This window comes from Phragmites australis, chromosome 10, assembly GCF_958298935.1.
Source record: "Phragmites australis chromosome 10, lpPhrAust1.1, whole genome shotgun sequence".
NCBI lineage: Eukaryota > Viridiplantae > Streptophyta > Magnoliopsida > Poales > Poaceae > Phragmites > Phragmites australis.
In genome coordinates this window covers 29,317,587-29,332,768 of record NC_084930.1, presented here as the reverse complement: position 1 = coordinate 29,332,768, position 15,182 = coordinate 29,317,587, and the positions used below count along the sequence as shown (strand labels likewise).

The 15,182-nt window shown below is 51.0% G+C and overlaps 1 protein-coding gene across 1 annotated transcript; it reads left to right on the top strand.

Moving 5' to 3' along the window:
• The first annotated feature begins 3,122 nt into the window (after positions 1 to 3,122).
• LOC133883468 (probable fucosyltransferase 8) lies at positions 3,123 to 5,594 on the top strand. Its single transcript, XM_062322802.1, has 2 exons — positions 3,123 to 3,431; positions 4,025 to 5,594. The coding sequence occupies exons 1-2, from the start codon at positions 3,176 to 3,178 to the stop codon at positions 5,509 to 5,511; spliced, it is 1,743 nt and encodes a 580-aa protein (XP_062178786.1). The 5' UTR covers positions 3,123 to 3,175; the 3' UTR covers positions 5,512 to 5,594.
• Positions 5,595 to 15,182: the final 9,588 nt, after the last annotated feature.

The window sequence follows — 15,182 nt, the reverse complement described above, 5'->3', positions numbered from 1 at the left end:
GAGGCTATCAGTAGTAGTGAACCGGGTAGTTTGGGTATCCCGGAAGTTCTGGGTAGACCTGGAACATTCTGATGAATTGTGCTCAAAAAAATCTTTAGGGTTTAGGGTGTAATTTGAGTCTAGAACCTTTTGTGTAGTGTATATCCATGTTTAGGTGGAATGGATTTAACATGTGAATCAAATTGATCAAAGAAGATCATCGAGAAGTGCAAGTTTGCCCAACCCAGATAGTTCGGGTTAAACCCAGATGGTCCAGATTAATTTGTTATAGATTTAGCAGAGAACCCTCGCTCGGAGCCTCACCCAGACATTCCGGCCTATCCTGGAGGATCCGGACTCAGCTCAGACCTTTTGAGTTAATTCCAAAATAGCTAACTAGGAACCCCCGTTCGGAGTACAACCCAAAGGTTTCGGAACCCATATGTTTGGAGTTTAACCCAAAGTCTCCAGCCTCCTGTTAGTTTTCGAAGTCGTTTACATCGCAAAGTTTACCATTATTTCGGATGTCTTGCACTCTTAGTTTGTTGTTATGTATCTTGTAGCATATATTATTGCATCTCATTCATGCTTATTATTGCATGTGTTCTTCTTTAGTGAATGAAGAACCAGAGCATGACACGAGCATGGGCGAAGGCGATGCTAATCTACCAGAATTTTGCGTGTGTTGTATGGGAAGCATTAGGTAGTTACCAGAGCAGCAAGGCAAGCATATAAGCATGTTTCTCCCATTAATTTCGATCATATGTGTCTAATGTGATAAAATGTGCTTTATATATGTTATTTATGTTGTTGAGTCGATGTCGGGTCCTGTATGGGTAGATCCTATGTTGATGCATTACACCCCATCTTGAGTTATTAGTGATCCATCTCCTTGTAACAGGGGTTTAACTTGATGATGGTCTAGTTTAAAAGTTAACCGAAATACTTAGCCATGCATAGATTCTTTGGTAGAAGTCGAGCGGTGGTTCCACCACTGTTCGCGAGCTATAGGCTTTAATTATTGTCACATTGATGTTGTTGGTTGGTTGAGTAGTGAAGATGAGGCGAGATATGGGCGGTGTTATGGGTGTTTCTCCTGCCCTAATGTGGACTTCCCTGGGGTAGGTCGGAGAGGAACCTGGACATCGTAGACCGCTTGCGTCGCTTAAGCACCGATTGTTATTGCAGTTGACTCTAGCACTTACACTAGTTACCACATGTTGATCTAATAATAAGATAAACTAAATACCTTTGTAGTTGTGATCATTTGAGCTTGCGCATCGATGGTGTGAACTGGAGGGCTTGTAAGAGACATTTGAGGTTGCTTCAGGAGTTAACCTAAGTAGGCTTCGCATTGAGCGATGCTTGATTTAAATTGTTAGGATTTATTGGGAATGGTTGGCACGAGTACTCCCATAAGTGGACTTGTGTGGTCACTCAAGCCATATGGTTCTCGAGTCTTATGGGTAAAGTTGTACCCCTTGCAGGGTGAAACATTTTAAAATTCTATGCTCTCGGTCTTGAGCATGTTTTTGTTCTTTTGCAGTAGTCGTAGAGTTACGAGTTTGGTTTAAATTGATTGATGGGTTGAGATAGTTGTTTACAAATATTATTGTGGTTACTTTTACATATATATTTAGTTGATAGTTATGGATTAGATAGTTGTGTTGGTTAAGTCTAGATGCTCATACATATTTTGTCAAATTTTGTTTTTGCATATAAATTTACTTAACCAGGTGGTCGTATCCTTGCTAACATCCCAATTTATAATCCTTAGAGTCGTATTATCTATAAGTATTCAATATGAATTAAGTCTTACGAGTACCTTTGTACTCACGCTGCTCTTTCAGGTGCTACCGGCGAGGAGGAGCTGATCTTTGGCTACTTCACACCCGTCGAGGGTGGAGATGGGCAAAAGTAGGCAACTACTCAAAGGTCATGCTTTTGTGATGGAGCCTAAAGGCATATGGCTCCATTATCCTTTTATTGTTTATAGTTTTAGCTTTCACTGTATAGTTCTCTTTTGTCTATAAGTTGATTGGTTTTTATCTCCTTCTAACTCTCTTCTGCTATACATTTTAAGAAATTATGGATGCTTAAGAACTTGTGTTATAATTAAATTACTCGTTCTTTGTTAAGCTTGTTGTGATGTAATAAGCATGTGTCCTAATGTTCGACACAAAACACGTGTTGGGACTACCGATGTGGTATTCTAATTAATTATTTAAGTCATGATTAAGTAAATAATCAATTTAATGGTTAATTAGAATATTGTTTGGACGGTTCCTTACAATGACCTTGAGGACGAGGATGATGACGACAGCTAATACTTCATCATCGTGGCCGACGCGTGTGTTTATAGTTTTTGCACGTGCTGGTTTAGAGTTTTTTTTGCATATGCGGCCATGCATGTCTTTTGTTTTTGGTGTACAGTGATGAAGTTAGTGACTTAATTATATATTAGTGTGATATAAACTAATAATTCTGGAGACAGTAATATAAAGCTCGATTAAATTATTGATTGCATGTTTAAATTTTAATTTTTTCCTCTAGATTGAGTACCAATGTCGGTCGTAGTTGGAACTGACAGTAATAAGTTCATCAAATTGGTATAATCAACTCAAGAACTGGTAGTGATATCACTGCTTAATGATTCGACAATGATATGTATAATCACTGTTGCTTCTATAACCAGTAATAATAATCATTAATTATAACTGCCGTTCAAAATCAATAGTAATATAATTTTTAAATCGACAATGATAATTTTTTTAAGTAGTGAGTCAAATATCAAAAGTTGTCCTATGGAACCAACATGTATGACGGAAAGCATAAACTTTTGTGAAGTAACAGGAGCTCTGAGTGCTTTAGAAAAGATGCTCATCGTGTCCTCTACTCTACGCATTGACCCCCGAAATTCATGGTCCTGGAGCCACACAGAGCAATCTCTAGCTCTACTCTCAATGTTTTATTCACATGATGGCTCTGTTACCCACGTCAACAGCCAGCTGTTCGTCAAATCCAGCTCTCATTTTGCACGCAAAGGAGCATCCAAACTAAGCACAAACGCAACTTTATCGCCCGATCACTCCGATCTTCTACGTACGGCACACTCTAGCGGATGGGAAGCCTAACACTAACGTGTAGTTGCATCAGGAAATCTTTTAAAACCTTGGCGTCGGAATCCTGATCGTGCATGTACAGAGGTGACGAACAGTTGAACATGGGTAGCGCCGGAGGCAAGAAAAGGTTGTACGATCCAGCGGAGGAGGCGTGTCCGACGAGGGCCGGCGTGCCGCGGAGGGAGGAGGAGGAGCGGTTTGGTAGGACTGGCGCGGTGCTCGTCGTCTGCCTGATGACGCTGCCGTTCTTCGTGTTCTTCTTCGGCGGGCGGGAGAACGCGGCAGCGGTGTGGCAGAGCGCTGCCTCCAAGCTGGCCGCGATGAATGGAGGTACTTCAATCTGGTAGCTCCTTCACTGTGATTTGCATGCTACGTGGTGTAATCATGAAAATTGTATGCATATATAGTTAGGGAAAACATACATTGAACAAATATGCAGCGAGTGTTTCGAATTTGTGGGCCGACAGTCACTTATCCAAGCACCGTCCGATTGATAGTGTGAGTTTTGATCAAGATAATACACCAGTTCTGAGAGATCACCAACACCAAGAAGTGGTTTCTGGATACCAATGTAAAACTTTTTCATATACGATTTGGGGCCAACTCTTAATCAGATGACTGAAAAAATAGAGAGCCTTTCAAATCTTTTTCTTGTATGCTTCATCAGGATCTTGAGAGAATCCAACGAATAGAGCGTGTCGATTGAAAGTTACAGCAATTCAGGGGACTGACCGATAGCGTTTCCAATAGAATTTTGATCAGATGCATTATTAGCTCAGTTTGCGCTCCATCTAAAAAATTGTGCATCTTTTTATCTTTTTTTTCATCCTAAAAGTAGGATGTGGAATAGGAAACAATAACCGTGTCATCCCACATCTGGTTGGCAAATTCTCACGAGTTTTTCATGTCTCATTATCCTCCAGGGTTTACGAACGCCTCTCATGCCCGCAGCAGAGGTGCAGCCACCAAGGCCGACGAGCTCTTCGGCGGCCTGCTCGCGCCCGGCTTGGACCGCCGCGCATGCCTGAGCCGGTACCAATCCCCGCAGTACTACAGGCACTCCCCTTACGCGCCGTCCTCGCGCCTCCTGCACAAACTGCGCGCCTACGAGGCGCGGCACAAGAAGTGCGGCCCCGGCACGCCACTCTACGCCAAGTCCATCGAGCAGCTCCGGTCCGGCCACGGCACGGAGGTGATGGAGTGCAACTACCTCGTCTGGCTCCCCTACAACGGCATCGGCAACCGCATGCTATCGCTGCTCAGCACCTTTCTCTACGCGCTCCTAACCGGCCGTGTCCTCCTCGTTTACTCCACCGACGACTTCACCGACCTCTTCTGCGAGCCGTTCCCGGACGCGACGTGGGTGCTTCCGCCGGACTTTCCCGTCGCCAACCTGTCCCAGCTCGGGTGGAGCACCGACCAGTCGTACAAGAACCTCCTCGGCCAGAAGAAGATTGTGAGCGACCCTGAGAAGGCGACTGTGCTGACGGTGCCACCGTACGTGTACGTGAACCTGGCGCACGACCCCAGGTTCACGGACACGATGTTCTACTGCAACGACGACCAGCTCGTGCTCGCGAAGGTGAACTGGCTGCTGCTGTATAGCGACCTCTACTTCGTGCCGTCGCTGTACTCGATAACAGAGTTCCAGGACGAGCTCCAATGGTTGTTCCCGGCCAAGGAGAGTGTGTCCCATCTTCTTACCCGGTACTTGTTTCACCCTACGAACTCCGTGTGGGGCTTGGTCACGAGGTACTACCACACGTACCTGGCTCAAGCAGAGGAGAGGATCGGCATGCAGATCAGGATGTTCTCTTGGGCATCCATCCCGGTCGACGACATGTACAACCAAATCCTCGCGTGCTCCCGTCGGGAGCACATACTGCCGGACATCGATGGCGACGAGGCGGGGGACACCGCCAGCCTCGCCAAGACGAACGGTGTGGACGCGGCCGCCGGTTTGAAGGCCGTCTTGATCGCGTCGCTGCACGCCGACTACTACGATCGGATCAGGTCAGCATACTACGAGCACGCGGCAAAGGGCGGCGTCAGGGTCGGCGTTTTCCAGCCGAGCCACGAGGAGAGGCAGAAGACGGGGAAGCGGACGCACAACCAGAAGGCGCTCGCGGAGATCTACCTGCTCAGCTTCTCCGACGTACTGCTCACGACCGGGAGGTCCACGTTTGGGTACGTGAGCAGCAGCCTCGCGGGCCTGCGGCCGGCGATACTTCACACGCCGTATAACCATAAGGTTCCCGAGATGCCGTGCGTGCGAGCCATTTCCATGGAGCCCTGCTTGCACGCACTCCCCCGCGTGAATTGCCAGCGGAAGGCCGCGAACAAGATGGACCTTGCCCGGCACGTTAAGGCCTGCGAGGATGTAGGCGGAGGGGTTAAGATGTTTGATTAGGCACGATTTTTTTTTCTTTCGGAAAAGCTATAATTGACTCGAGCATTTTGAAGCCTCCTCTCACCAGATTTTCTGGCCGACGGATTTGTACCACGATTCACGCAGATGAACTTCTTCCCCAACTCCGATGAGGTTAGGGTCCAGGATTTGGATTAGGGATTGGTGTGGGGGCTCACCAGAGTTCGGCATGCTTTGAGGGAAGCCTTGCGGGTGACAGGTCGGCCTGACGGTGGTGGCAGTTGGTGGGTGGGGCGGTGAGGCAGCGTGGGCGCTGCAAGCTATGATAGTCGAGGACGGACGCTGGGCTGGGTTAGGGTTGAGGCTATGATGACGACGTTGGGAGTGAGAGGTTGCAGCGAGGTAGGATCACATTGGGTGGTCGGGTTACGTTATGCATACTGTACACACATACCAAAAGGATCTTTTTGAAGGCATTTCAGCGATACCCTATGTGTGAGTGGTGGTGGGGTCGAGGGAGGTTGGGTGTTGGGGGTCACCATCAAGGATCCCCAATGCCCCTTTGGCTCCGCCACTCTAACCGTGAGGACCATCAGGCTCAGGACCCCTCCAAGACTTCATGGCTCCGGAGGGGTCTCGGAGGCCATACCTTCGGGGCCCTCCTGACCCCTGGAGCTGTCGGCCCTTCAGAAAGATCAATCAGGAGGGGCTCGCACACCGCCCTCCACTTGCAGCGAAATGACCGGCATTTAATACTAGCCAAGTGGTGGCCGCCTGACAAGCTAGTGTAGTGCGGCGCCAGAATAAACGACTAGCGACCAGGACAACCGCCTCACCAGCTGTATCCATGAATTACAGGGTTATCCCCTATACCACTTGATATACTGAAGAACTTGTATCTCTATCAGTATCATATGGGCATATTTGTATATTCACACTATAAATATGAGTATAAATATATACCCTTGGCCACCAAGCCAAAGGGGCAGTTTCCCTGAAAACGTGTGATGTTCTATCCATCTCCACCTCTCCTCCCAGCTTGAGTCATTCTAACGAATTGGTTCTCGCTGCACTTTGTTTGTGGAAGATATTTTCTTTCTCCAACAGTTGGCGCGTCCGTGAGGAGAGAATACATGTAGAAGCACTAGGAGAGGTAGGATGCCACTAAAGAAGAAGACGGCCAAGGCGGCGGCCCAAGAGGCCGACTCCCCGGCCACACCGGTGCGGAAGTACACACGGCTGCCGCAACCAAGCTCATGTTACGCCGACACCAGCCCCTCAACTGGCCGAAATGAGAGCCTTTTGGCCACCGACGACCCGGCCACGACCCTGGCTGTGACTAACGCTAGGGACCTCACTGTTCCGAAGGCCCTTCACCGACAGTAAGGAGCGGGCCTCCCTATGCCACGGGGGGCTACGGCTAAGGCTGCAACCGCACAGGCCACCTTGGCCAGTTGGCAGGCTCACATGGTGGCCCTCTGGGCTCAGCTGGAGGAGCTGCAGGCCCTGTAGGCAGCATAGCCACCTACCGATATGACTGTTGTGACACCTGTAACGATCAACGCTGTGATGGCCTAGGCTCTAGGGGGCAGCGCAGGCTTCATCGTCACAATGCATCACCATCCCGCGCCATCCGCTATCGACCAATAGGCAGCAAAGCCTCGGGCTCGTCAGCGCGAGGCTCCAATCGTCAACTTTGACTCCCCCCTCCAGGCGAACCTGCAGGTCGTACCCTTCCCGGACGGGTTCTGGACCCCTAAGCTGCCTAAATGTAAAGGTGGTTTAGACCCAGAGGAGTTCACTCGTGCGTAGGTCCTCACCATCAAAGCCAATGGAGGAGGGCAGGCCGCCATGGACAAGTGCTTTCCTCATTCTCTAGAAGGAGTAGCCCTCCAATGGTTCTATGTGCTAGAATCCGACTCTATTTGCGCCTAGGCCCAGCTCAGGGACACCTTTTGCAACAACTTCTAGGGTACCTTCATCGAGTCGGTGCCCTCCAGGAGCCTATATACCATTAAGAAATAGCCCGGTGAGACCCTCTGGCAGTACTTCCAAAGGTTCACCCAAACCAAGGCCCAGGTAAAGGGTATTTCAGAGTCATCGGTCATTGGCTCCGCTATCTAAGGTCTGGCCACATGGCCTCTCCTCGATCTACTATAGCGACGCCCGGTGCATTCAGCAAGTGCCCTCATGTGTAAATTTGAGGAATACGCATGTGTGGAGGAGGAGTGGCTACGGAGACTGTGCGTTTCACTACAACCCCCTGAACCGAGCCCAAGAAGCCCACCTCTCAAGTGTGGTCTTCGCATGCCCTACCACTTCTATCAGTAAAAAGGGGCTTCGAGGAAGCCGAGGGCTTTGAGGTGCGTAGGCCTAGGCAAAAACAATGGTGCGGCGTACACAACAACACTCAAGACTGAGGGGCTCCGACCTTGTCCCGTTCTAGGGGATGCGACCGAGGGTGCTTCGGAGCCCTCCCTGAGCGGCAGCGCACCCAAGGCCAACATCTAGAGGAAGGATATTGGTGCACTATGCATGGGGCAGGATGAGCCCACAACACCGAATATTGCTGGACCCTTATCACCTTTCGAGAGGAGTAACTCGAGAGGTAGGCAGCACGCGTGGGAGAGACCAGGCCGGTGACGAGTAGCGCAGAGGCGGTTGGCTAGCAACAGGCAGCCAGATTGGTCACATAGACTTCTAGAACGCTCCTCCGTTGGCTCTACCTCCTCTACCATCGCTACCCACCATGCAACACGTCGATGAAGGGGACCATGCTAGGTAGGTGGTCCTAGCCATAACAGGAGGAGGACCCTCCAGTGGCTCCTAAAAGCGGTAGCGGCAGGATTATGCACATGGGATCAACCACATCGGGGCAACCAACATCCACCATCGAGTCCCTGGATGAGTCGAAGCCCTGGTAACCTTCTCCCACGATGATGCTATGGTAGTAACCTTCCCCCATACCGACGTGCTGGTCATCACAGCCAACATCGCCCAAATTGAAGTTCGGAGGGTGCTGATCGACAAAGGAAGCTCTATAGATATCCTTTTCGTACAAGCCTTCGACCAGCTCTACATTCCGTGGAGCCAGCTCTCTCTAGCCCGGAGGCCCCTTCAAGGGTTCCATGGGGCTCCCCTCGACGCCCAAGTCTAGATAGAGCTACTTGTTGCCTTCGGCGAAGGCCCTGCTATGCGGACTGAGACAATCACCTTCGATGCCGTGGTCGTGCCCTACACATACAACGTCATCTTAGGCTAGGGAACTCTGAACAAGTTTAGAGTAGTATCCCATCACAATTAGCTCTGCATGAAGGTACCTAGGCCCCAGGGGCTAATCTCCATATATAGCGATCAAAACTTGGCTAGACGCATCGAGTATGGGCACCTCGCTCCTCTTGATAGTCGCCACATGCATAACACGGCTGAAGGCCCCCTTAAAGATCCCTCTCTGGCATGCCTCGAACGCTGGGTCCCTTTGAATCCCCAGTTGGAGCGGGATGTCAAGCACATCCCATTGAGAGTAGGGAACCCCGACCAAGCGTTCCAAATTGAGGCAGACCTCAGTTCAGAGCAAGAAGCCCAGCTCATAGCCATCCTAAGAGACAACTTTGATGTTTTTGCATGGTCTCCGTAGGAGCTCCCCGGAGTCAATCGCCACATCATTGAGCATGCCCTTTGGGTCAACCCGCAGGCTCAACCTGTATGATAGGGGCTTTGCAAGCTGTCTACCGAGCGAGCGGAGGCCGCAAAGGAGGAGGTCCGGAAGCTGCTGGAGGTCAACATCATCTAGGAGGTCATCCATTGGAGTGGCTGTCAAATCCAGTCCTAATCAAGAAGCCTAATAGGAAATGGTGTATGTGCATTGATTTCACAGCGCTCAACAAAGCCTACCCACAAGACCCATACCCGCTCTCTCACATAGACCAGCTAGTGGACTTCACCTCTAGTTGTGAGTTACTCAGCTTCCTGGACACGTACCCTAGATACCACCATGTTTGGATGGTCGCTGAGGACAAGGGCAAGACTATCTTTATTACCCCTTCGGAGTATACTGCTATGTCCGGATGCCTTTTAGCCTCTGAAATGCTGGAGCTACCTTCTCCCATCTGGTACGAAAGATCCTAGAACAACAGTTAGGCCACAATGTGGAGGCCTACATTGATGACATAGTCATTAAAAGCAAGCTTGAAGCGGACCACGTTGTGGACCTACAGGAAACCTTCAACAACCTTTGGGTCGCTGGCTTGCAGCTTACCCAAAGAAGTGTGTCTTCGGTGCTAAAGCTAGAAAATTACTAGGGTACCTTGTCTCCCAGCGTGGCATCGAGGCTAACCCTAGAAAAATCCGTTCCATCACAGAAGTGAAACCCCACCACATCGAAGGGGGTCCAACACCTGGCCAGTCGCTTGGCAGCCCTCGGCCGTTTCCTGGCCAAGTCAACCAAGCACAACCTCTGTTCTTCAAAACATTGAGGGGCTCTGTGCCATTCACGTGGACAAAGGAGTGTCAGGACGCATTTGAGGCCCTCAAGGCCCACCTGTCAGACCTCAAGACACTTGCTATACCTCTTCCTAGCGAGGGGCTCCTCCGGTACTTATCCGCCTCTACCTTCAGTGTAAGCGTCGTACTCATATAGGAAGAAGAGAAGGAAGGCTGCTCCAATCAAAGGGTAGTTTAGTATGTTTCAGAGGACGTAGCCGAGGCCAAGATACGATACACACATCTCGAAAAGGTGGCATATGCACTTTTGATAACCTCCCGTAAGCTCTGGAACTACTTCCTCACCCATGACATCACCATACCAACCTCATACCCACTGGGCGACATGTTCTGCAATTGAGAGGCGACTGAACGCAAAGGGAAATGGACAGTGGATCTTGCACCCTTCGTAGTGCAGTTCGTGGCCCATACGGCCATCAAGTCATAGGTCCTGGCTAACTTCATTGCCGTATGGACTACCTCATCCCCAGGGCCCCTGGAGACCCCTCCCCAAGATATATGGATGGGATACGCCGACGGAGGGTCTAGAGGCATGGGGGCTGGAGCCGTCCTCATCTCCCTGGCTGACCAGTAGGTGGCATTCGCAGCCCACTTGGAGTTCAAGGAAACCAACAACATTTTTGAGTATGTGGTCGTCCTCCTAGGGCTCCGCAAGGATCAAGCCTTAGGGGCCGCTAGGATAACTATCAAAACAGAGTCCCACAGGATGTTGCCGGCATATTGATAAGGGCTTCCAGGTCCAACATCTAGAACTATTGAAATACCTCAAAATCCATTCGCAAGGCCAAAATATTCTTCCAAGTTATCTCAGTGTGAATCATACCCCACACGGAAAACCACTAGGCAAACACCCTAGTGAAGGCCGCCACTAGAAGTGGATTCCTCCCTTCGGGGGCCTTCTTCAAAATTCTCCACAAGTCAGCAACGGGCACCTCCGATGAGGATGCCACCACTGTCCTACTCATCGGGCCTTTTGACCGGAGGGCCCCCCTCTCCTACTTTTGAAAGGGAATGAAGGAGCCCGACAACCCGGTCGAGCTCTGTCGTATTAAACAACGCGCTAGGGGCTACCTCTTGCTTGACGAAGCCCTTTACAAGATTGGATTCTGCAGCCCCCTCCTCCATTATGTCACGAAAGAGTAGGCAGCCGACCTCTTAAGAGAGGTTCACGAGAGGCTCTGTGGTAGCCACCTCATGCCCTGCGCCCTTGCAGGCAAAGCACTCCACTAGGGGCTATATTGGCCTATTATCATGATTGACACCGAGGAACTCGTCCTCACCTGCCAAGGATTCCAGTGGATGGGACATCGGAGCCACCATCCTCTGACCTCGCTGCAGCTAATCACTCCTGTCTAGCCCCTGGCCCGCTGGGGGATGGACTTAATCAAGCCATTCCCTTGCGCTAAAGGGAACCTCAGGTATGTGGTCGTGGCCTTGAAGTACTTCTCCAAATGGATCTAGGTTGAGCCCCTCACGGCAATCACATCCAAGAATATCCAAAAATTCTTCTGGAAAAATATCATATACTGCTTTGGCGTAATAGCACCTCACAGTAGACACGGTTTGACTCCAGCCCATTCCGGGAGTTCTGTGCCGACCTTGGCATTGAGGTGTGCTTTGCCACAGTTCATCACCCACAATCCAACATGGCGGTTGAGCGCACCAACAACAACATCCTCTCCAGACTAAACTGACAAATCGTTGGTCTCGCTAAATGCCTACGGGTCAAAGAGCTCCCAAAGGTATGGTCCCTTCGCACTATGGTCACCCGTCCCACCGGGTTTACTCCCTTTCATATCCTGTTCGGTGACGCAGCCATGACTCTGGCAAAAATCAAGGGACGCTCCCTCCGGGTTCACTTGCTGGAGACTACCGGAGAAAGAGAAGTATCACTCAACCTTATAGAGGGTATAAGGCTTCATAACGTCTAGAACCTCGACTGCTACATCGCCGACACCAAGGCTTGGTACAATCCTAAGGTCACGCCACGAACCGTCAAACTCGGAGATCTAGTTCTCCGATGTACACGCGGAGCTAGGCTCGCTCGATGCATTTGCACGGGAGGGTGCAGGCGAGAGGGCCGATCTAGGCAACCAAACACGCGGCTGAGCACAAGCGACTGCACCGACGGATGCTTGCACGAGCAGAGCAAAGCAACCAAACACGTCCTTAGAGCTCCGGACAACCCTACCTCGTCGATCCTTGCTGTGGCTATCAGCGAGGAGACCCAATTCGTGAAAGGTACGAAAATCCTTAGTGTGGCATGTGCTATGAATATCCATCCAACCTAGCCGTATCTCGATCGCGTTGAGGTCCTAAAACCCTCCGCCACCTAAAGACATCAGTCTCGATGGCGTCGAGGTCCTAAAAACCCTCTGTCACCCAAAGGCATCAGCCTTGGTCATGTCGAGGTCCTAAAAACTCTCTGCCACCCAAAGGCATCAGTCTCGGTCGCGTCGAGGTCCTAAAAACCATCCGCCACCTGAAGGCATCAACCTCTATCATGTCGAGGTCCTAAAAACCCTCCGCTACCCGAAGGCATCAGCCTCAATCACGTCGAGGTCCTAAACCCTCCACCAGCTTGAAGGCATCAGCCTCGGTCGTGTCGAGGTCCTAAATCCTTCTGCAGCTAGTACACCAAAACATTCCTATAATCACACCCTCCGGCCGCTAACGGCTGCATAGTGCGAGGTGGCCGGAAAAGGGGAAACTTCCGGAGAATATGTTTGATAAAGACAAGCAATAAAATCAACACATTACTTATTACTCATGCATCATATATACAGAAGTTACACTCAACTTTATGCCATACAGTAAATCTATGCCTAGCAAACACGTTAGACCGCCACGTCTCCCCGAAGTATGATGAGATGAGGAGGACTGGCCCTGGCTTCTAGAGCCACCAACCCCACTGGAAGACCTATACCAGCGCACAGAGCGATGAAGTGGGTACCCTAGTCACAAAGTCCTAGTAAAAACAGAATCCCTTCGAACCCAAGGAGCTTAGGGTTCCACCTGGAAAGGGTACGAGTCGAATGTCATAAAATCCAGCTCTGCATCTGCCTTTGCATCCTCTTCCTTGACTCGGGCCATGATGTCCACAAGGATGTCTGAAGGCACTAGCCCGTTAAAGCCACCAGGGAGGGCAAAATGCTAGGACTCCCTCGGGCTAGCAGCCTCGAAGGCCATCCACCACTCGTCTACCCCTATGAAACTCGGGCCGGCCACCGAAGAAGAAGCGAAAGGGTCCCCCGACTCCTCCTTCACCAAGACATCAGCGGCAATCTCTAGGTCCATGCATCCCTGGGAATCACAAGGAAGGATAAAGCGCTTCCACCACGCGAAGGATCGCACAAGCCCAGAGGATCCATATGTGTCGGGCCCTTCTCTAGAGGTGGCAGCCAGAGCACCAGGGACGTTTCTTGTTGCTCTAGACCACCGAACCTGAAGGCGCGAATCCTACCCTAAGCTATTGCAGCACAACACACAGATAAATATATAAAGCGTGAAAGAAGCATGAGCTCACCAAAGAGTGGAGGGCAGAGTCATAATACATAAAAAAAGGAGTATAAGTCTAACACACTAAATCTCAGGCCTCCCGCAAAAGAAGAAGAGAAACAAACAAAAAAGCAAAGAATATTGAGGACTACACCTCCGAAGGCCGATCTTGCGAAGCGTTGTCCTCATACAGTGATTGTCCCCGTGGAGCAATGTTCGAACAAGGAGGTCGCCCAGGTGGTGGTAGTGTGCTAAAGGAGACATTTGGGCATAGAGCCTAAACTCTCAAACTCGAAGTCCCTCATATGCTAGACTTCACACGCTCTGACATGAAACCTAGTGTCGCAAGTCGCCTATGCCTCACCCATACTCCCCGATGGAAGCCATCCAATGCGGCGCAAATCTGTGCCGAGGGTGCCTCGACCAGATGTCCTTAAGCGTGGAGCCTGGGTCTGGCTTCCCCCAACACGCCGAACTGATGAACCCCCGCTCAGTGCAGAAGCGCCAGGGCCACCTGGACACTTGAGCCAGCATAAGCCTCGGTTGCGTTGGCCATCGCCAAAGCCACGAACCGGAGCCAATAGAGCGTCCGAACCAGGACATCCAGTCTAGAGGGAAATAGTGGGCCCTTCACCCCGAGGCTGGTCAGAGCACTATCTATGGCACGAGCCACCTTCGTAGCGCACTCCACCATCCCTTGGTGCTCCGCTCGTAGGATGTCCTCTGCCGCCCGTGTCGCCCTCAACTCTTGTTGAGCTGTGGCCACCACTATTAGAAGGTCCTAAGTGTCACCTTCGGCAACCATGCGGGCCACGTTGGCCTCATTAACAACCACCACCGTGACCCGGTGGGCTTTGGTAGCCTCCCAGGTTGCGACCTCTGCGCACTCCCTTCGCGCCATCTCCTCTAACAGGGAAGCCTCTACATGCTCCCGGTGCGCCATCTCACCCTGCAGACGACCCTCAGCCAAATCCACATGCTTCGTGGCCTCCTCTAGGACGCTTCAGAGTGCCACCACTTCCTCCCATGCGGTACCTTGGGCTTCTGCGAGGGCCTGATACTGCGATTAGCTCAATGCCTTTGCTAGCAACAATTGCTACGATTTGCGGGAAAGGATGGATGAGACAACGGCCCGAGGGTCGAGGCTAAAAAATCTACCTCCTGGATATACCTATCAGGCCACCGCCTTTAGATGCGCCGTCACCTCCTTCGAGGGCCTCCGAGCAAGAGATGCTCCGATCTCTCCTCTCCCTAGGAGCAATGAGGCCAAAGCAAAAGTACTCAACCCTCTAGGCTGAGGGTGAAGTCACCGGGGGTCAGGACATCGAAGCCCAAGCACCCCCCTAGGAGAGCTAGGGCACTCACCATGCAGGACTTGGCTCCCTCTACACCAGCCACAAGGTCCGAGCAGTCACCATGCGTGAGGCCCTAAGGTGCCAAAACATCCACCTCCCGAGAGGTAGTCAGGAAAATAGCTGGAACGATCATCAAGCCCTCTGAGGGTACTGCAACCTCAGGAGCAGAGGCTGGGGCCAGCTACGATTTAGTTGCCTCTGAATACCAGAAGGAATATAAAAGTCAGGATCCTCAAGCACTAAAGCATCAAGATAACAAGTGGGACCAGCAAAGGTCTTACATGCACCTCTGGTCACCACATCCACGGGGCCTGCGACGTCCACATCGGCGAAGGGATCGGCAAGATCCCACACCAT